The sequence below is a fragment of the Lepidochelys kempii genome, chromosome 2 (assembly GCF_965140285.1).
Source record: "Lepidochelys kempii isolate rLepKem1 chromosome 2, rLepKem1.hap1, whole genome shotgun sequence".
NCBI lineage: Eukaryota > Metazoa > Chordata > Testudines > Cheloniidae > Lepidochelys > Lepidochelys kempii.
Window position 1 is genome coordinate 116,814,749 of NC_136381.1, and position 22,047 is coordinate 116,836,795.

At 42.9% G+C, this 22,047-nt stretch overlaps 1 protein-coding gene across 3 annotated transcripts in view; it reads right to left on the minus strand.

The window, feature by feature from the left end:
* Nucleotides 1-22,047, minus strand: part of DSP (desmoplakin) — a 49,823-nt gene that overhangs the window by 9,195 nt on the left and 18,581 nt on the right. For all 3 annotated transcript variants that reach the window (XM_073332093.2, XM_073332094.2, XM_073332095.2), the window contains exons 5-22: nt 21,169-21,297; nt 19,352-19,402; nt 18,360-18,521; nt 17,262-17,366; nt 16,364-16,459; nt 15,685-15,810; nt 14,629-14,781; nt 13,659-13,813; nt 12,507-12,633; nt 11,365-11,581; nt 10,523-10,737; nt 9,247-9,413; nt 8,596-8,734; nt 6,766-6,959; nt 5,348-5,510; nt 3,180-3,263; nt 1,822-1,929; nt 540-638 (exon numbers count right to left, since the gene is read on the minus strand). In XM_073332093.2, coding sequence (XP_073188194.2) covers nt 540-638; nt 1,822-1,929; nt 3,180-3,263; nt 5,348-5,510; nt 6,766-6,959; nt 8,596-8,734; nt 9,247-9,413; nt 10,523-10,737; nt 11,365-11,581; nt 12,507-12,633; nt 13,659-13,813; nt 14,629-14,781; nt 15,685-15,810; nt 16,364-16,459; nt 17,262-17,366; nt 18,360-18,521; nt 19,352-19,402; nt 21,169-21,297 — 2,490 coding nt within the window. The remainder of the gene's footprint in view (nt 1-539; nt 639-1,821; nt 1,930-3,179; nt 3,264-5,347; nt 5,511-6,765; nt 6,960-8,595; nt 8,735-9,246; nt 9,414-10,522; nt 10,738-11,364; nt 11,582-12,506; nt 12,634-13,658; nt 13,814-14,628; nt 14,782-15,684; nt 15,811-16,363; nt 16,460-17,261; nt 17,367-18,359; nt 18,522-19,351; nt 19,403-21,168; nt 21,298-22,047) is intronic.

Consider the following 22,047-nt stretch of genomic DNA (forward strand, 5'->3'; position numbering starts at 1 on the left):
ATGGGCTCACTATATTTGCAACCAATCACTTTCCTACATATATCTTACATTCCTCACACGTGACCTCTGAATTGGGCCTGATTCTGGTCTCACCATGATGCATCACATCAGCAGTAACACCACTAAAAATCAGTGGAATCAACACTGCAAAAAGGACATAAAATCAGACTCAGGCCCACAGAATGGGTGTGAGGTTTGCAGAAGTAGTCAGGGTTGACCTAATAGGCCAATGCTGGGTACTTTTGATATTACCACCTCACGTGTAAGTCTAATATACACCAGTTTCTACATCACCTCAAAATTGGCCCTGCAAGTCACTACCCCAAGTTGAAAACGGGGAGAATGGAATTTATTTACCTACTTCAGAAGTGTGTTGTGAGGATTAATTAGCTTGCTGTTGATATAATCCAGGATGCTTTTTCCTTTTCAATACTTTGTTTTGCATTTCACTATGGGAAAAAGCTTTTGACCAGTGATACCTTGCTGTCGGATACTGTGGTGACAATGTAAAAGTACCAGAAATAAAACAAACAGGTTACCTTCAAATCCTCCATGCTCTTTAATATTTCACTTAAGAATTTATAATAATCCCCTGATCTTGTAAGAAGCTCTATGTACCGCGACTGAATTTCTGAAGCCTGGAAAATAAAAATAAAACTATGGTCAGTCTATATTAGAAAGCTGTATGAGACCAGAGAGGATCTCATGATTTTTTTTAAATGGTTTGAATATATTACAAGAAACATCAATTTAGAGAGTGTGGAGATAATTCTCTGCCTTCAAATTCCTCCCAATTACCCTAGGAGACTTTGGGAAGTGAAAATGCCCCTTTCTGAGAAGGCTATGCCTCTTTTTTCCAAGATCCATTTGCCCCACTGCAGACGTGGTGTGAAATCCTGGGTTCAGTTCCCCACATCACCATTTATTTCCTGTGTGACTGCGGCAAGTCACTTCAGGTAAAAAAGTGTCAAAAGCACCTAAGTGACTAATGAACCTAAGTTCCATTTTGAAAAGTGACTTAGGCACTTTTGAAAATTTTACCCTTAACCTCTCTGTGCCCCACCTGTAAAATGGAGAGGATATCCCTATCCTGCCCTAAGACCTGATTAGGGAGATTTAATGAAACAATACTTCTATATTTCAGCCACTGATCTCAGCTCTGCTCCTAGGATAAGAGAGGAAGGTTTCACACTTCTAATTTTATTTTAAAAAGCACAGATTCAAAAATGCTTTGTGACCACATTATCTATTCAGTGGTGACGTGCTGAAGTTAAACATTACAAATAGAACATCTTGGCGGCTTCTAACTTTTTTTGATGTATAATGGAATGTAACATTTCTTACAGTGAAGCAGTGATGATGTCAAAGAACTTGTCTCTCTCATTTTCTGCATCCAAAAGGGGGATTTGGACACAGTGAAACCGGTGCAGTTCCACGGCACAGGGGGTTCTCTACACAAGGATGTGAAAGGAGATTTGGGGATTCCAGAAGGAAGAATTGGGATGTTGGCTCCATGACAATGTGGATCCATCAGCTACACAGACATGTGTGTGAGCAGCTCTGTTGCTGCTCCACAGGGGGATCCATCCACTCAACCCCCTGGAACGTTCTGGCACAAAGTTTGGCAAGTCAGGCATGGCATGATGGAAAGGATTTTCCCTTCAGAGTCTAGACTGGCTTAACAGAAATGCTTATAGACCCTAAACAACAGTAGTGCTAGTGATTAGGATTCAGCAGCGTATCTAGCAGGATAGTTTCAGCCGAAACAGCTCACGTGAATAAACAGAGTTTACAAGGATCTTGGGGGAAAAGGCAATGTACCTCTTGAAGAATCAACCCTGCAGGTGACTGAACTATAGTCTTCTTGATAGGTATGTTGAGCAACGTTTCCAGTCCTGAACTGTAGGAAGCAGCCAGTAATTCATAATCCTGTAAGGATGGGAACAGAATACAATGCATCTTTAATGAATGCTGAGAAACCTCTCCTGGTCCAGATTTTCAGAACTGTACACAAAGTATTTATTGCTGTAAAAGGCCACATGCTCTCCTCTGTTTATGGAGTATGGGGGAATCTGATCAGCCTGAATGCTGCAGAGGAGACTCAGATGAGCGTGTGCGCATACTGCGCAGAGGGGAAAGGTGTTTGTCGCTCTGTGACTGAGGTGGCATGGTTAGTTAGGTGACGTGGAAGGACTCCTGGGCGTAATTGTTCTGTCACCTTGTCCCCTAGAACAGCAGTTCTCAACCAGGGGTCCAAGGCCCCCAGTGGGGCCGTGAGCAGATTTCAGGGGGTCCTCGAAGCAGGGCCAGCATTAGACTCACTGTGGTCCAGGACAGAAAGCTGAAGCCCCGCCGCTCCAAGCTCTGCCACCTGGGGCTGAAGCTGAAGCCTGAGCAACTTAGCTTCACTGGGCCCTGTGTGGTGTTGGGCCACAGGCGTCTGCCCTGCTTGCTACGCCCTAATGCTGGCCCTGGCTTTCGCATGCAGAAAAACAGTTGTGGCACAGCTGGGCTGTGGAGTTTGCATAGCCTGGTGGGGGGACCGCAGAAAGAAAAAGGTTGAGAACATTAGAACACTGCCTTAGAACATTAACAGAACAACCTCCTCTGTGTCTTTCTTACAGCACAGAAAGGATGTGAACACTTGCCAGATGCAACAGAGCTACTACTGCACAGCAGGAGATGGGGCTGGGAGAAACATGGAGACAAGGGCAAGCCACATAGAAAGATCACCAAAGATCACCAGAATTGTCCCCTGTGGACCTTTCTTGACCTCTGTGGCTATTCTATACTCCTCCTCCTCCCTGATCTGCACTGCCATTGGCCCTGCCTCCCAAAGCAACCCAGGAGCCCCAGATTTCTCATCCATTCCCACCCTTTTAATGTGTGACGTGGAAGGTCTGTATATATAGTGCCTTTGATCCTCTTTCAGAAATCCAGCAGACATCAGTGGGAGCTGCATGCCGGGATGAAAGGAAGGGATGGCCCTAAATATACAAACTGCTTTCAGGAAGCTCTGCTTCCCCCAAGTGCTTTACACGAGGAATTTCTTCACATACAGTCCAGTATAAAAGGAGCGAGTGTGGGAGTTTTGCCTGAGTAAGAGCTAAGTGAAAACTGCAGAAGGGGGTCCACATAGTGAAAAGCCATTCCTTGTTGAAGTGCTGGAGTAAGTGTACCTTAATTGCAGCTGCACACAGATCCGCTTGCTTGAGAACCTCCTCCACTTTGTCTCGTTTTCCTGTTATTTCACTATGCAAGTTCTGTCCAGGAAACAATAAAATAGATTTTAAAAAACTTACTGAACTTCCACTTGCCAAGAGTCTCCCTTGTTGAAGAGAGCAGCAGGTGCCTGTAACTTTCTTGAAAGGGTGACTGCAATATAATATGTTGGAAACATAAACGGCTTAAGCCTAAAATCTTCACTCTGATACTCAGGCCTTCCACGGACTAACTCCCATTGCCTAAGGACTTAGTAACAACTGAGTAAGGACCTCAGGATTTGGGAAGTGCCTGACTTTAGTTTACACCCATTAAAAACCCTCTTTTTACTTGATTTTCCAGCTGTACTTATCACGTAACTTCCATCAATTCGACTCCCTTGGACTACATTCAAAGGTGATGTGTAAGGAAGTGTCAGAAGGTGGGTGGGAGTTTAAGAGGGTCTGTGCTCAATCCTTGGCTGCGTGCTGCACAATTGTAGGGATGGCAATACTGCCTTGTGCCCTCCATTTATACAGAACTGAGGGCAAGTCAACACTACAGCGCTACGTCAGCGCAGCTGCACTGCTGTAAAGCATCTGGTGAAGACACACTATGCTGACAGGAGAACACTCTCCCGTCAGCATAATTACAGACACTCCCCGGTCTACGCAAGACCCAACTTATGCAAATCCGCACTCACAGAAAAAGTTCCGTAAACTAGAAATAGGGGGGTATTTTCTGTGTGGTTGGGTGGTTTTTTTTGTTTTGTTTTTTTGCATAATGGTCGTGTATACATTTCCACAAAATTCGAGTTATGCAAGGCTTTCTGGAACGGAACGATTGCGTAAGTCGGGGAGCATCTGTACTCCACTTCGGTGGGAAGCGGAAGCTATGTCAGCAGGAGAGCGTCTCCCACCAACATAGCGCCAGTGTGGACAGTGCAAAACTTGTGTCACTTAGGGGGAGGGGCTTTTTCATACCCCTAAGCGATGTACATTAGATCAACTTAGGCTGTAGCATAGACCTGCCCTGAGGCACAGATAGATTGGCGGTCAAACTGTGAAACCCTACACACAATGGTGAGCAGCTACTCACGAGTAGTACTGTGGATTTCAATGGGACTACTTGTGACAGTAAGTGCTCACCAGTATGAGGAAGAGCTTCATAGTCTGGCTGTAGGTGACTTGATCAAAGTCACATAGAAAATCAGTGGCAGAGACAGGAATTGAACCTAGCCTTTCTGAGTCCCAGTTGAATGCTTTAAGGACAAAACCATTCCTGACCCTGAATTCTATGAGGCACACTGGGCTCCAGGCTTCCCCCCACCCCCGAAAATAGGCTGGAAATTTTGAGAGAGCAAAATTAGACTCTACTTGAGCAGGGATGAGTTGGCACAGAAATACCTGGTATTTCTAAACACTCAACTCACCAGCGAGGACTCAGGTTGTGGCAATCACCGTATTTTAAGAGCTGGAGGACAGTACTTCCAGAATGGATTTCTGACCAATCTATATGTTCTAATGTCCTTTCTGATGGTCAGTTATCTACCTTATTTATAGGATGACAGTTACCATAAAAGTAACAACCCTAACAATGTCATACTTATGAATAATGCCAAGAAAATACACAGGTCAGTCTGATTCCCATGTTAGGACCTAAGAGTTATAGTGGTAGGATGGCCCTTGCAATAATCGCACATGGAAGACAACAGAGTGGGAGGCAAAGACTCGGTACATGGACTGGATATCAGTAGACCATAGAGAGACCAACTTGCATGACAGCCGTGCATACAATCGCGAGTTTTGAAAGAAAGCTTTTGAAGTCACCGTCCCAAAGAGGGAAGTGGCAAGAGTTTGTTTTCCATATTTAGGTATAACACCATTTCAGAATAGTAATAAGTCACTTATGGGGAGCGTTTCAGGATGGTTGCTGCATTTCTCAAGTGGCTAAGTTTAATCAACTTTTCAACTAACGCCATACATACCCTGAGGCACCCTTTTGCCTGCGGCTTGTTTTTGGTTTTTTGCTGATGCAAATATTTTCTAACTCAAAACAGGCTATTACTATGAAGACAACACTGCTGCACAATTATACATTTTAAAAATCTGGTTCACTGAAAACACTGCAGTAAGGTGCCACGTACCTTCTGCTCATGTGAATATCTCATGATGGCATTGCAATCTCCTAATTTCACAGATTCAATAGCACCTTGCCTGCGCTTCGCATCACAGATCCATTTGTTCAGAGCCTGGTATAAATCACGGTAAGTTTTCAGCTGTTTGACCTGTCTTTCTAGATCCCATGATCTAGAAAAAACAAAGAAAAACCATCAATGTGAAGAGTACAGTCTCATTTTTTGCAAATTTTCAAATGTTTAAAACAATCCCATCTCTGTGTGCTCATTATTACAAGAGGTAAAACAATAGCAGCTGCAGAAAGAAGATTTAAGGTCAAAATATTCAAATTTGTATGCTGAAATTCACATCTAAACCCATATTTAGGTACCTAAATAACTGCTCTTATTTTCAGATGTCACTGCAAATTGTGAGTTCTCAGCACCTCTAAAAATCAGACCACTTATTTAGTTGCTCCATATGGATTTTGCTGCCTAACTGTTGTGCGAGGATACCATATAAGTGCCTGATCTAATTCCCACTAAAGTCACTGGAGAGACTCCTATTAATTTTTTTTGGGGGGGGGGGGCCCACGGGGTGGCAGGGGGAGGAAGCAAGGGTTTGATCAGACCTTCAGTATGACAAGAATCAGGACCACTGATGCAGTTACCTAGATTTACATCAGCATAAGCTTGTTTACTGTAATCGAGAGCAGAATTTGGCCTGAAGTCATCGGTGCTGGAACTAGGAGTGCTGGAAGTGCTACCGCACCCCCTGGCTTGAAGTAGTAACAACCACCACCCAAATACACGGTTTCCACCTTCAGTACCCCCACTGTAAAAATTGTTCCAGCACCACTGCCTGAAGTAACAACTTCAGGATTTGACTCTAATATATTAAAAGTGAAATATTATTTAAAAAAATGTAATTTCCTTTTTACTCCTTATGCTGTTCAATTTTTTTTTTTCAATTTAATCAACCTAAACAATGAATACAGATTAATCAGTTTCATTTTTTCTAGTCAGTGTCATTTTCTGGCTCTCACACACTAGCACAGTGTTGCAGTATTCAAGTGGCAAAACACTATATGGGAATGTTTTAAATCCAAACAGTCAACTATTTTTAGTGACATTAAAAAAAAAATTCTAAAAACATTTATTTCCTTATTAGGTTATATAAAGTCTTTCCCTTCCCGCAACGAAACTCGACATTTTGGGCCTGTCCTACCCAGCAGTGTCCTTTAAAGTGTGCTTAGCCTATTATTTTGACAATTCTCCCATTGCCAAAAAACCAAGCTCTACGCAGAGACCACCAAAATTCCCAGAACGCTGGTTACATCAGCTCAGTGTTTTCCTTCTAACTACAACATGATGATTATCACAGTATCAAGGACGGGGGGGGGAGAGAGAGAAGAAGGAAAGAGAACCATTAGGAAATATAGACAAACCTGTGGTCTATCTGTTTCTCTACCCTGTGCCAACGGTCTGTTAGCTGGTTGACTTTGTCAGTGTACTTTGTCAGGTCCAAATCATAGAGGACATAAGCCTGGCTAGACTGCGAGTGGATTTGCATTGTTTTCTGCAGCTCAGATTCCAGGGCGTTCAGCAATGACTTTTTCTGGTTTAGGTCTATTTTCATTTTCTGGATGTGAGAGAAAACAATGAAACATTTAGTTCCCCACCAGGTCTTGACCTTCTATAGTATGTATACTGCGTTATAAGGGTTGGTTTTGGCATTTCAGCCCTGATTCAGCAAAGCACTGAACCATATGGATGTCAACAGGACTTCAGAATGTGCTTAAAAATAAGCATGTTCACAAGTACTTTCTTGAATTGAGCTCTCATTGTCTGTGACTACCATCTCGGCTCCTTTAAATGGTAAAGGGTGGATTTTAAATGTGAAGGGTCTGGCCTGCTCTTCCAATTGTTCTACATCTGAAAGTCTCATTTAATTTCAGAGGACTTATCTGTACATGGAACCTCTGCAGGATCAGGTCACAATACCGTCAAATTTTTTCTTTTTTTTTTAAATACAGTTAGATAAAAAGTAACAACCTCTTTGCGGATCTTTAAAACAATGACCAGACTTTTTTCTTTAATTAGTTTTATAGTAGACTTTTAAAAAACCACTACAGAAGATCATGCATTAAAAATAAAAATCTAATAACAATAAATTTGAGGTGTCACCAAACTGCATATTGTTGCACTCCCCCAATCCTAGGGTTGCTCTATTCAATGGTGGTCTCTGGGTGAAAGTGCAAGTAGCCTTGGGGCTGCTCTAAATTACAACGGCTGCAAATGGTTGAAACTACAGCTGTGGATCGGTGTGGTGTAAGGGCACCCCAACTGCCCCCTTTGCTCTGACCACAGCCTCTTTTTCCCACTACACCAGCAGTGGGACGGAAGAGCAGCATAGGAATGTATACTCTACTAGAAGATGACTTTACTGCGGGGCGATCATCCCAATGCCAGGTAAATTGGCTCTATAGCCAGATTCTACCCACAGTGAAGCGCAAAGCAGTTGCTCCACTTATGGACCTGGTCCACTGCGAGTAACTTAAACCTACAAAAGATATCAAATCCAAATAAATTCATAATAAAGGCTGCCGCTCGTCCCTAGTTTGCACAATCATGTCTCAGAAGCGTAGCTCATCCGCTATGGACAAACATGCACTCTTCAGACATCTTCAGTTAGAAGACTGATTAAGAAGAGGTATTTGGGGAGTAAATCTAGGAGACCCTAACCCTGTTACTCAGTGAACCATCGGCGTCCCCTCTCACCCCACGCCCCCACAGGGTTTATTCCTGAAAGTTACCAGGAATCTAAAATATAATTTTAGTGTGTGAAAAACATCCCTAACAGATACACCAGGATCCATACATATTCATAATCTCTTGCTGTAAAAGCATTTAATCAAACTATTTTCTGTCAAAGCCAACGATACCTATTCATTTAGGATCCAACCCTGCAGCTGAGGGGTGGCATGTGCCTAACTCTCAGTGGAAGAACTGAGGTAAGCGCCGTTGCAGGACCAGGTCACAGGCTAACACAACACTATGATTTAACTGGTCACATCTGAGATGTCAGGAAAGCTAAAATATCACCCTGTGAAGCTTTCTAAACACCACAGGACCAGAACCTCAGCTGGCATAAATCAGCATAGTTCCACTGAAAGTCAACAGAGCTATGCCGATTTACACCAGCTGAGGATCTCTCCTCTCCAGCGTCTTTGGAATTTCAGGAAATACAGCACTTCAGCAGGCATTTAACCTCTCACCTTCAGACAGGCTCGGTAAGCCTCCACTTTGTCAAGGTCCAAAGAAACCGTTTCCTCCTCAGTAAGTCTGACTTCAAAAACTTTGATCACATCTTCCGCTTGTAGAAGAACCTGGAGCAGCGATCTCAGTGCATTCAAACTGCAATAAATAAACGTGACCCAAAATAAATCCATTATAACTTATGCAGGAAAATTATGTTGTTTGGTTTTACAGGAGCAGAGTTTAAGGCCAGAAGGAACCACCAGATCATCTAGTCTGATCTACTGGATATCACAGGCCACCAGCATCACCCAGCATCCATGCACTAAACCCAGTATAATTTCACTATATCTTATTAGTCAAAAGGGGGAGCCTGTGACATAAAATAAAACCCTGCTACACCAGACTCTTTCAGAAACAGAGATGGAAGTCCACATAGGCGTATGGGCCAACCCACGTAGGCCACTATGCAGGATCAAGACCTAGAATATTAATTCTAGGAAGTGCTTTGTTACATATTCATATGAAAGGCCCTACATAAAACAACTTTTTTACTGATAAACAAAAGCAGATTTCTGGACTAAGGGAATCTATGGGATTTATGGGACTAGCTAAGAGAAAGGAAAATGTTTAAAGTTCATGATTTGCTGTTATAAAACTTATTTTCTCACCTGTCTAAGTAGCCGGCAGAGACACCATTAATATTTTCCAGTTTCTGAAACAAGTTAGTTATCTCCAACTGCAAATAGACATACTTTTCAGAGCCTCTGAAGTTGGGCAGCAAGTCCTTATGCTTGTTGAGGGTGTCGGCCATTGTTTGTGAATCATTCTGTATACCCTGATGAAAGAGACCGAAATGTCTGTTTTATGCAGATACATTTCTCGTGGCTAGATGAACACTCTGCATTGTATATGCCACTAATCTTCCCTCCAAAATATTTCACTTGATCGAATGGATCTGAGTGAGGACTAAAGTAGTGTCCTCAACTTGCATTAATAATACTCACCTATTACCTCTAGGCAGGGCTCTATTCACTTTTATGCACAAGCACAAAGATTGTAGAACCACTGGCCACTCCTCCCCCAAGCCCCTCCTGCTCTACGCTGGGCTACATGAAGTTCATCTCTACAGGGACCAACAACAGTGCCTGCTTCGGCGCTGCCCAACCCTTACAGCAGCACTGCCATGGTCCTGCTTTTCTGGAGGCCTCTGCAGCCTCCATGCCCCTGGGGGATTTCACCCTTGAAAAATGGGTCCGTTCAGAAAAAGAAAACCAGCTTCTTTTCTAATCGCTTTCTGAGCCACTGCGGGATCTTGCATGAAGGGGACTCTGAAGTACAGTCTAATACAATTAACTGAAGCGGGTCATATTTTTAATCATTACACAATGGGCCCAATTCAGGTTATGAACAGGCACACGACCAAAAAGTCATGGTCAGGAGCGGAACTGCCAGGGGTCGCTTTTCTGATCCATTCTCCCCTTTGGAGTTTGTAGCCCAGAGGTCTGCTGCAGGCAAAGCAATGGAAGGAGAATTCAGGGACAGAGCCTATAAACATGGAGCATGCAGTCTGCATTTCACACAGATTACAGCTGCCTATGGCCGGGATTATCTGTGCAGGAAGATGTTAACATTGCTTTTGCATGTGTGCAAAACGTGAACTTCTGCTACGGTCCAGGGGGGCCTGCATCTAGTGCAACAGAGTTTGCTTCTCAGATTGTCAACTCTTTCTGTTTAATCCCGCAAGAGAAGAATGAAAATCCAATCCAGAGAACTATATTTAGTTCCCACTCGAAAAATGTCTTCTCTCAATTACGCTCACAAACACTCAGAGAAAAGAATAGGATTTAGCTATTTCCTAGCTGATCTGGAATGCAATACAGCAAAGTCTACTGGAAATGTTCACACTGGGACTGAAAGGCTCAGGGAAAAAACATCTGCACTTACCTCTAACTCATTTACTTTGACTGAAAAATTGTGGGAAGCCCCCTGATCCACTCTGAGCGGGGTTCGTTGCACCATACGCATCTCGCAGATTTCTATTTGCCGACGAAGTTTCTGGAGTTCAGTCAGCAGCCAGGCCTCCTGCTTCTCAAGTTCCCGGTTTCTTTCATTAATTAGAACTTGTTTTGATGCATCCACCTGAGTGACTTCAGTTATCACTGTAGAACATATTGGGAGATAACCATTGGCATAGGAAACCTGTCAAAGAGCTAACATGCAAAGTCAAGGCAATGACAATGTCACCTAACAGTTCATTTGGCTTGTGGAACTAAGATCCCAATCCTTCATCTATTCTTATGCAGCCATAATAAGAACAAACCAAAAAATCAGGGGCCACAAAGAAAAGGCTATATTAAAAAAAAAAAATGCAAGAACGAGGTTTTACTTTCTGGTCACTGTAAATCTGCAATATGGGCTAACTTCTGCTCTCCTTTGTGCTGGTGCAAACCCACAGCATCTCCACGGACTTTGCCAGGACACGTTCAGATTCACACCAGTGTAACTGAGAACACAATTTGTTCCTCTGTGCAAACTATTGCATATGCAGTTTTGTTTTCTTGGGCTAAGCAATAGAGGTTCTTAGGCACGCATCTTAAGGGGATTTTCTTAAATTACTCCTGTGCCTGTAGGGCCCCAATCCAGTGCCCAGTGAAGTCAACAGGAGTCTTTTTATTGGTTTTAAATGACATTGGATCAGGCCTAGCCGAAGAGAGAGCTTAAACATAATAAATATTTTCATGGGGAAAAAAAAAAATTTTAATCGCTAAAAAAAACCCCAGACAAACCTTGCTGTTGTTGCTGTTGCTGCGGCCGTTGTTGATTCGGCAGTTGTATAACCAAGGTTTGATAGTGCTTCTGAGCATCAGTGAACTGAGTCTGGATTTTCCGTTTGTCATCATCACCAAACATCTCTGAGCCTTGACTGTTCCTCAGGAATTCTTGGTAATGGATCTCCAGATCAGTTATGATTCTCTGATAATCTTCTGTGCGCATTGTTTTCAGCTACAACAAAGATGCAGAAATTGTTAAAAATGGAACCACCGGATCAGGCTAATGAGAAGTTAAATTACCAGGAAATGTTAGCCTAGCTGTGCTATGAAACCATGGCGGATGCACACTTTAGAATGAAGTTCCCCAGCCTCTCTATAATTGAAAGTGAGTGCTCTGTAGAGCAGATACCACCAAACTTTGGCAGCCAGAGAGTGAATGTAACTTGATGGGTCTGCTGTTCACACCTCAGCACCTGTCAGTACCAGCAGTACGTAATGGAGAGGGGGCTATGAAAGGACCCACAAGGCAAACTTTCCCACTTGCTAATCTTCCAGTATATCCCTTCCACAGTCAAATAGGAATGTGTTTTGCTTCTCCATTAATAGAATGAAAGGGTTTCTCTCTATAGTCCCTTGCACAACAAAGTCTAAGACAGTGGGTCTAGACATGACTACACGTGACACCAGTGCCAGGATAGTATGTGTGGTCAGTGGCAAGACGAGTACTTCAGGCTTTTGGAGACTGATTTTCTGAGCTTTGGCCCACTTTAATGATGAATCGCTGTTCTGGACCCCAGTCCTCCTACCATATGAATGTGCAGAGCTCTACAAATCCGTGTCTATCTGCTTTATATCCAAGGATATCTGTATTGTTTACCACCTTCGCAGTTCATGAATTTGATGTGGATCCAAATTTTTGTATTCATGCAAGGCTCTAACTAATGTGCATGCTGTAACCAGGGATAGAGTTTAGGCTGTTCTAAATCACCGTACTGGGAGTTCAGAGCTCCCCACATCCTAGTGTGTGTTAGAGAGACAGCTGAACCGGACATAGCGAGCACTGCTTGGCCTAGCAAGAAGTCTAGTCAACTGGCATAGCCGTACGGAAAGGCTGAGCACCACTGGTCCGCCACAGTGAAGGCCAATTGAATACCCACCTTAGCAATAGTCATAGCCCTGATTTTCTCAATGTCAATCATGCAGTAGTGCCAGGACACCAGACTCTTCATGTTGATGTACAGCTGGTTCCACAGAGCCAGAATAGCTTCATAGTACTGCTCAATCCTGAGACAGGAAAAGAGATTTCACCATCAGTTAGAACAGGGGTTCTCAAACTTTTGTACCGGTGACCCCTTTCACAGCAACCCTCTGAGAGCTACCCCCCTTATACATGAAAAACATTTTTTTAAAAATACTTAACACCATTATAAATGCTGGAGGCGAAGCAGGGTTTGGGGTGAAGGCTGGCAGCTCGGGACCCCCCATATAATACCTTGCAACCCCCGGAGGGGTCCCAAACCCCAGTCTGAGAAACCCCACGTTAGAACTTCTAAGCCTCCTGCCCATCACAGACACATAAGTTTGAGAAACTCCAGTCAGCCTGTCTAGCTGTGTGCTGAGACTGTCCTGTTACTAGAAATGAGCCCTGTCAATTAGCTTTTGCTTATTTTTAAACCAGAAAATACAAATTAATTTACAGGTAGTATTTCAAGTTCTACAATGTATTTTAATCACAAGGACATGTGAAGCTACTAGTGAAAAGGAAGAAGGTTTTTACGTTTGATGAAGCAGCCAAAAAGGGGCACAATCCATTTTTCCCCCATCTCATGCAGGCCACATTAAAGTGATGTTGTTAGAAGTGTGACACAAACCAGCAAAGGCCACAAAAAGTTTTGGCTGAAGACTATTCAGACTCTCCAGGCCAGATCCACAGGACTACTCACTCCAGGAGTACTCAGTGTGGCTGTCAGGGGGAAGTTCCCAATCCTACAGCTGCTTCACACCAGACCAATCCCCGGCACAAGTTAGAGTAGCCTGTGGTCCGCTCTAATCTGTGTCACTTGCCAATGGCTCCAAGGCAGCTGAGATTGTTAGGGAGCAGGGATGTAGACAGACAACATTTCTTTTTCAATTTGATTTTTAAATGGTCTTAGTATGCACCAAGTTTCACCCATGGGGTGAATTTCTACAAATAAGGGGCCTGATCCTTTACTCCTGTGCCTCATCGGGCACAAATTATAAAGCAGGGCTTTTTAAACAGACTCTTCCCAAACCTAGGCAAAATATTCAGAACCTTGTCAGTAACTCACTTAGTAGCAAGATCCACAGCTAATGGATTAGGAGGAGGAATAATAAGACTGACAGATGGCACCAGCATATCCACTCCTCCTGGGCCAGTCACAAGCCATTTGCTGCGTTCAGTGTTGTCCTTCAGTATGCATTCATCTCCTTTACGCACAGTTTTCTGTAAGTAAAGCAGGAGAATTATTTTTTAAAATATTTTGCTTACGTTTAAGCAAAATATGGTTTTCTAGGCAAGACAGACAGACCAGGGGGGGGAGGTGGGCAGTATCTGTGGCTTTAACCCACTTCCTATGGTGGCATAAGGAGACCCAGTGCCTCACTGGCATTTCCCAAAGCACCGTGCTCGTGGGCCATAATTACCCAGATCCACCATCCATGTCGGCCAGGAGCTCCTGCAACCCTGAGGCTGCAGTCATGGCCACAATGCATCTCCACTGCCCTCCATATCCAGGAGGGGAAGATTCCTCCCTCTGTTTGCCCTCAAACACACCTCTCCAATGTACAGCCCAATTACTCAGGCACTGGGCAGTCATGAATACAGGTCTAGGGCTGGTGTGGAGACCCTTTCTACAGCATGCAAAGCTGTTCAGGCACCCTTCGATGGCTGCTACACCTGCAGTTCCCCATCAGCTCCTATCCAGCATTTGAGTGGTGTGGAGAACCTTGCGCTGGCCCTCTGATCCACAGAGGAACTTAACATTTGCATGTGCAAATATCTGCTCCAGGACAAATTGTGAATTCATCCAAACAGGGGACAGAAACAAGAGCATGCAATCTCTCTGACCAATAACAACAAAGTGACACGGTACAGTTACGAATATTTGAGCAAACTATTCGGAAAGATTCAAATCCATTCAAATCTTGACCAAGAGAGAATTAAAGGGTTACAATAATCAGATCAGTGAATCATTGGGAATTATTTGGTCAGCTCTACTTTTTATAGTGTTCATTCTCAGTCTGTAATGAGTACTCTACCAGATCCTGTTTGTAGTCACACAGGGCCTTGAGGATAATGGGCTTGTTACTCCTGTAGTCTGGGTTACGAGGCTTCAACTGCACAATCTTCCTGGATTTATTCACCAAGTTCTGCACTTGCCTCTTGTATTCCAAAATTTTCTCTCGTTCATTCTGGAAGGGTAAATTGTATTTTAACACGTCATTAAAAAAAAAACACTCTTTGCACATCTGTATTAATGTCACAATGGCCCACATCTGGCTCTCCCTGAAGTCAGCAGCAAAACTTCTATTGACCTCAATGGGACCGGGATTTGATCTATGAAAAAACTGTCATTTTTTTAAAAAAAGGCTGTAAGTGAATTCAAGTATTTCTACAGCTCTGCCAGCTACTGAGGCATCCCATAGTGTTTTATCCAGATCTATGACTTGTTTAAAGTGAAGTGCAAAAGCCTGGGGCATAGCACACTATGCATGCTCTCAGAATCAAAACAATAGCACCCTGAATCTTCACCCTCTTCTTGTTCAGGCAAGCACCCATTAAAATAATTGGCTGTTTTCTCTGAATAAGGAGTAAGTCAGGACTGTATGACCAGCTCCTGATGAACATTTAAGTCAAATATAGATTCAAGTCTTAAGATTTGCCAAGGAGGCTATTATAATATAAAATTATGTGTTAGATGCTTTATTAAGCATATTATACTTCTTTGGGAGGGGAAGGAAGAGAATCCGTTTTGATGCCTACAGATTCATCTGATGTCTGTTCTCTCTATTTTCTAGCATGCCTTACACCTGGAAATGAGCTGGGCCCACACTATATTACATAACGCAATGTTCAGCAAGTTGCCTATGAAGTGTTGAAATACAAATTCAAATGATGCTGACCCACATGAGAGATATCACCAGAAAGATCCACCAATGTAGTGTCATTCTGTCTTATAGTCTAGAGAACAGCATGCATTAGTACCCAAAATGGGCCCACTCCTGCTTCTGCTGAAATCTATGAGAGTTTTGCTATTGATTTCAATTGGAGCAGGCCCATAATTTGTTAGTGAAATCTGCAAGGTGTGACAGTACCTCAAGTTCTTTGATCTGTTCCAGCAGGCTCTGGAGTGACATGTTCTTATCACATATGTACTTCTTTCTGACAGAGTCCTGTAGGTTCTTCAGGTAGTTTTCAGTTGATTGGGCCTCTTCAAAAAACTACAAAGAAGGATTGTGATTTCAGTTACACAGAACTCTCAAAAACTACTCCTTTAAGAAGGGATGGGTATTTTCACAAGTAAAAGGAATCAGAATCATTATCTAACATGAGAATCCCAATTTACATTATGGAGAAGTGCAGTGTATAAAACAGTAATATAATGTTACTTGGTACTTGATACATAACTATATGAATATATGAAGATTTGGACATAGGAAAAATGGCTTTCAGGTACCTAGGGACAAAGTTCATGCTTTTAATCAACTACAGAAGTAAGGGAAATGCCAGACTTCCCATGAATTGTTGGTCAAATCAACAGGCCTAATTCTGCAGTTCTTACTTGAGCAAAACTCACACTGAAATCAATGGGAATTTTACTCCAGGAAGGGCCAGAGAACAGAGTCTTATGTTACTCAAAGTTGGTAGTAATCTAACTGAGTTTTTGAAATGTGACATTTTCAAAAAATGTTATACAAAGCTTGAAGTATAAATGAAGAGGAATAAAACTTCTGATTCACAAAGAGCATTATTATTGCAAACACCAGAACTCACCTGAAAGTATGTTGCGTTCTCCTTCAGATGCACATCAATGCATTTGGTGATCTGAAGAATCCAGCTCCACTGAGTTTGGAGCGTGTCCATGTATGCCTAAAAATATTAATTTTAAAAAACCATGATTCATTGCACCAATCTTCCATTCACCTCAAGCCTAGAACAGGATTCTTTTTCTTTAAGCTACCTACAAAGGCAGGGTCTGCTACTGCAAATACATGCAACCGAGAGTGACTTGACTCATGCAAATAATTTCACTTTTCTGCAAGGCAGCAACTGACCAGCTAACTGACTATAGAGAGGAAACTGTGAATATTGACTTTACACAAAGCACTGTCAAATGCACAAAGTAAGCAATCTTTTTTTCCCCCAGTAACTTTTCAGTTAGTGTTCTTAGATGTTACTGGTAACTATAGTAGTTCTAATGTTTTCAGACAGAAAGGTTATTTTCAAACCGATGGAGTCTCTTTAAATGTTAGATAAGACAAAACAACGTATTCCAAATTGTGAAAACAAAAATTTCTTGGCCTAGCTATTGATTTACATTCTAAATTTCAGTTGGAGAAAGCGTGGCTACCTTCAAAACCTCGGCAGCTAAACAATCCGAGCAACAAGAATGAGATGCCTAGCTACAATTAACTATGTTTCATATAAATCAATCCATGCGAGATGAAGGAATTTAGGATACACCTAAATATTGCCTTAAGACCAACCATGAATTTTCTGAACACACACACACTTTCCTTCCTTTAGGAAAATGATCAGTTTTGCCAATAAACGGGTCTCCTTGAGCTGCCATACAAATATGGAGTTTAATTTACAGACCTTCCACTTCACTGGGAATTTCACTCAGAGAAGAACTATGGGATCGGGTTTAATCCCAGACAGCCTAACCTACCTCAATTTTGTCAGAAGCAGGGTGCTGATTGAGCACTAGTTGGTCACTTTCTTGCTTAAGTTTGTTGAGCTCTTTTTCTTTAAGCTCCAACTGGCTCATGCGTTTCTGTGAATACAAAGCACAGCATTAAACAACACTTCAAAGGCAAATTAACAATCACGTCATTATCTTGTTTAATAAGAGTTTCCCAAAAATGTTAAAGGCTGAAAAGTACTGCAGAAAACTACTAGCTTATAAAAATTAAATAATTATATGTAATGTATTCAAAGTGATACATTAATATAGTCCATAAAAAAAAAAAACTGTTAAAAGAACAACCTCTCCAATGCTACTCCTGGGGCTGTCGAGCTCTGTACTGCTCCCTTTGCAGGGCAACAAAGCCACCCTCTAGCTCTTACAGTCTACGTGCAGTGATCAAAGGAAAAAACTTGCAGCACCTTGCAAAAATCTAATGTAACATGACTAAAAGTATCTGCTTAGAACTGTAAATTTTGTTTTCTTCTTTAAATGAATGTAGTGCTTGGGAAAGATGCTGCATTTAGACATCTAGACAGTGAATAATGCAAGCTCTCTCTCCCAACACTCCTTGTGAGTCGAGAGACAATTAATAGAGGTGAGACAGTAGTTTCTTCTCTATGTCCGTGTGATCATTGGTCTCTGCACAGTTTGCCAACAGAAGTGTTAATGGAAATAATGGGGCTTTTAGATGTGGCTATCAGTCCACAAGGAACTGGCCTGAGGTCACCAAGCCATACCACAGAAGGCACCAGAGAGTCACAGATTTTAAAGCCAGAAAAGACCATTATGGCTATCTAGTCCGACCTCCTGCTTAGTACAGTGTATAGAATATCTACCAGCGGTTCCCGCAGCAAGCCCATGACTTCTAGTTTAGCTACAGCCTCTCTTTTAAAAAGACATCCAATCCTGATTTAAATACCCACTACACAGTAACTACCCAACTGGGATAGATACAAACTAGCAACCCGGAAAGTGAAGGAATTCAGACATAGTACCAGTCTCCTGAGCAGTGCAGTGCCCCGTCATCAGGATTTATTATGAAAAGTCCACAGGGAGAGGGTTTTTTTGGCACTAACTTACAGAAAAGGCCTCCTGCTTCCTGGCAATATCTGTGTTCCTGTCACTCCAGTCATACAGAAGCTCCTCTTCCTCACAGTCATTGATCCACATGATCTCTCTGCTAGTGGCTTGGATGAGGTTCTGAAACTGACGCAGTTGATCCATTCTCTCAAAGGAGGATCTCTACAAGGAAAAACAACAAGAAACGATATAACCAAAAGGTTAAAAAAATCAGAATCACAAAATGCATCATCTTTTACAATTAATACAAAAAAATTATTGCAAGACAACTGTTGAAAATAGACAAAGTGTCTGGATTTATTAAGTAGTGGGATCCAGAAGTCATCAGCCTCTGAAAACATTCGGTTCAAGCATAAATATAACAGCATGACTCAGTATTTGTATATGTTTTGTTGAGCGGGTTTGGGTTGTTAAAGAGGTGCATCTATTTACTTCCAAAAAGGAGGAAATAGTTCAAGGAAGTCCCACTGATCTAAGGAGAAACACAATGTGAGATTGTTACTGGTACAACCATTAGCAGAGCCCAGCAAGGGATAAAACTGCTGTAGACCAGAGAGTAGTGAACTTCAGGTACCAAATAGTAGGGACTGAATTGCACAGGCAAGAAAGATACCAAAATATATATATAAAGAGAGAGACTAAAAATGAAGGGGTCCTTTTTTGCTGCTCCCCCTGCTAAGTCCCATTACTACTAGTGCCAACAGCAGAACAGTCCCCTAGAAGTGGAACTCAGGTCAACAAGATGCATAAAAGAGTATGATGCAAAAGTGCAAATGAAGACACTGTCAGCATCTATGTTTTAAAATCCAACCTTCAGTGAAGATGAAATTCACCCCTCTGCAGACTGGGCTGAAGTGGGACTGGCAAGGTGCACAAGCTGTGGGCTGGGCCTCTACACAGGAGACTAATTGCTTACATTTGATACAATAAGGATAAAATAATCAAACAGAGCACGCATTCCAAACATGTCAGAGGTAAACAAATGTGCTTACCAGCAGGGTTTCATATTCTTCTTCTAGCTGATGAACTGCAGCCTTCTCACGCTGAAACAAAGACAATAATTATTTAGTGTGCTTTGCCTACTGACAAACCTAGAGATGAGAGATCTGTGCCTACTCTAGGATGCTTACCATACTATAGTGATGGGTGCCACAGACAATCCTAAAACAGATCAATATTAGGGCTGAATGAACTCACACTCTGTCTCATGAACTGATGTCAGATAGGCTCAGTTGTCTGCTCGTATTTCCGTTACAGGAACTAAAAAATCGTGCTCTTATGACCCAATTAACTAAGCCCCAGACTGCACACTTTGGCAAAGCTTTCCGCAGGGGGTGGAGCAGAGCTCCAGCACCCTTTGGGCAGCACCAGGACAGTCTGACCATGCTTTGGATGAGCAATCTCCCCAGTGCTGTTTGGTACGCACATTGTCTCTGTAATACACAGAACTGCTCCTGAAAGTGGGTGTCCCATGCAATTACATGGAACAGACACATTTTTAGAACTAGTGGATAGCCTTACAATTTTACAATGCTATGCGCACACAGCACACCCCTGGCAGCAGTGTGTAGGGTCTGTCTAGATACATGCTGCAATGAAAAGCAAGTTGCATGCACGCTGCAGCGTGTAGCTACATACATCAGTGAACGGCTCTGGCAGAGGGGAGGTAGCGGGGAAAGGCTAGGCAGCATCCAGCGACAGGCAAAGGTTCTAGGAGCAAGGAGGCAGTGGGACCCTACATTGCTAAACATAGCAGTGTAGATGGGCGAGACATTGCTTGGGCGTATAGAGCTGTGTAGGGTATATACCCAAGGGTTCAGGTGTGTCTTTCTTCACCTAAGCAGTGCTTCACCATCAACGCTGCTATTTATAGCCATGCTAGGGAAGAGAGCAGTGTATGTACCCCACACGCCGCTGTAAGGAGTGTGCACTGTAGACATATACCCAGAGACAACACAATCTCATGGTTTGGAGCATGGAGCTGCAAGTTCTTGTTTTTAATCTCAGGTCCGCCGCTGACTCCTTGCGGAACGTCAGGTAAATCACATAGGGCTAGATTGTGCCCCTTCTTACTTGTCCAAGAAGGGGAGTAAAAAGGAGTATGCTCCCCGCAAACCACCCCCCCCCCCCCGACCCGACCCCATTCTGCTTGGCCGAGAAAGACACACTTAGGTCTTGGCTCCAGGTCTGTAGCACACAGCCCTTGAGCTCCCATGTGACCAAGTGCATGGGAAAGGAATAAAGAAGGGTGGAGCTTTGGCTCCCCCATTCCTCCCACTTGCTGGCCAAGTATCAGGCGGATGTAAGCACCACCTTTTAAAGGCCTGCCCCAGTCCCCACCCTAGAACCAAAGGGGAACAGGGAAGGTGTTGTGCCTCAGAGAGGTCAGACAAAATACCTGCCTGGTCTGCTCCTGGGGTGGAGCTGTCTTCACAGCACCCCTTGCTCACGGCTGTACTTACAGGGCACAATCTAGCCCTTAATCTCGGTGTATCAGACTCCCCTAGCTATAAAATGGGAACAACAACGCTGACCTACCCTCCTGAAGTGTTGTAAGGATTCATTTGTTAAGGTTTGTACAAAATTATGCAATTCCACATCATTGCTCAATATCGTTATCTTCATGGAGATATTGGAAAAAGAAGGGAACAGCAAAAAGGGCAGGGGGGATTTCAAGCATCCGGGCCTAAAGCTGCTGCAATCTTGACAGCCAGGCCTTTTGAACAGAAGACACCTGGCTATCCTCACTGCTGCAGTAATTTTAGCAACCTGTGGATATGAACTTCGAAGGGTGGAGAAAGTCTATTACCAGATCTGTTTTCAATTTGTCCAGATGCCAGCGATAGTCCCCAATGGCATTGTGAAATCTCCTGTGGTCATTAATTTGTTGCTCAATAGCTGCTGCATCAAAACCCCATTTCACTAACTCCATTTCAGCCTAAAGAAAAAAGGGAAAGCACATCTCGTCATTTGCAATAAGGCACATATTACCCAAAACAAAGCACCAGCGAAACACACACACAGGGAAATCTCACTCTAGGAGGTAAGGTGTACAATGGAGCAAAAGGAAGCTCAGAATAGGAGTTTAAAAGTTTCTTAAAAGTGAGATCTATTAGATGGTGTAACAGGCTTCTAACATAGTGGTTGAGGAACCATCACTTGAGTCACTTAAAACTGGACTAGATAAGGTATATTTTCATCTCTAGTGGGTCTGAGCTAAACTGTTCCTTTATGTTTCCCAGCGTAACTTAATTGACATCACAGGAGCTGCTCTGATGTTTCTGGAAACAGAATCTGGCCCTGTGACTCTATGAGATTCAGGTAGCTTGTAAAAGCACACGGAGCCAAATTCTACTCTCAGTTACACATCACATTTCCATCAAGATAAATTACAGTAACTTACAGACTTCAATAGGGGGCAGCACAGGTATATCTAAGAGTGGAATCTGGATTATAGTTTTAAGATGGGAATGGCTCTGGAACACATTGTCCGTCTGGCCTATTGATACAGTATATGCAGTTGTAGCTGTATTGGTCCCAGGATATGAGAGAGAGAAGGTGGGTGAAGTATGTCTTTTATTGGGCCAACTTCTGTTGGTGAGACACACAAGTTTTCCAGCCACACACAGCTCTTCTTCAGGTCTGGGAAAGATACTCCTAGCCTCAGAGCAAAATGTGAAGCGGAACC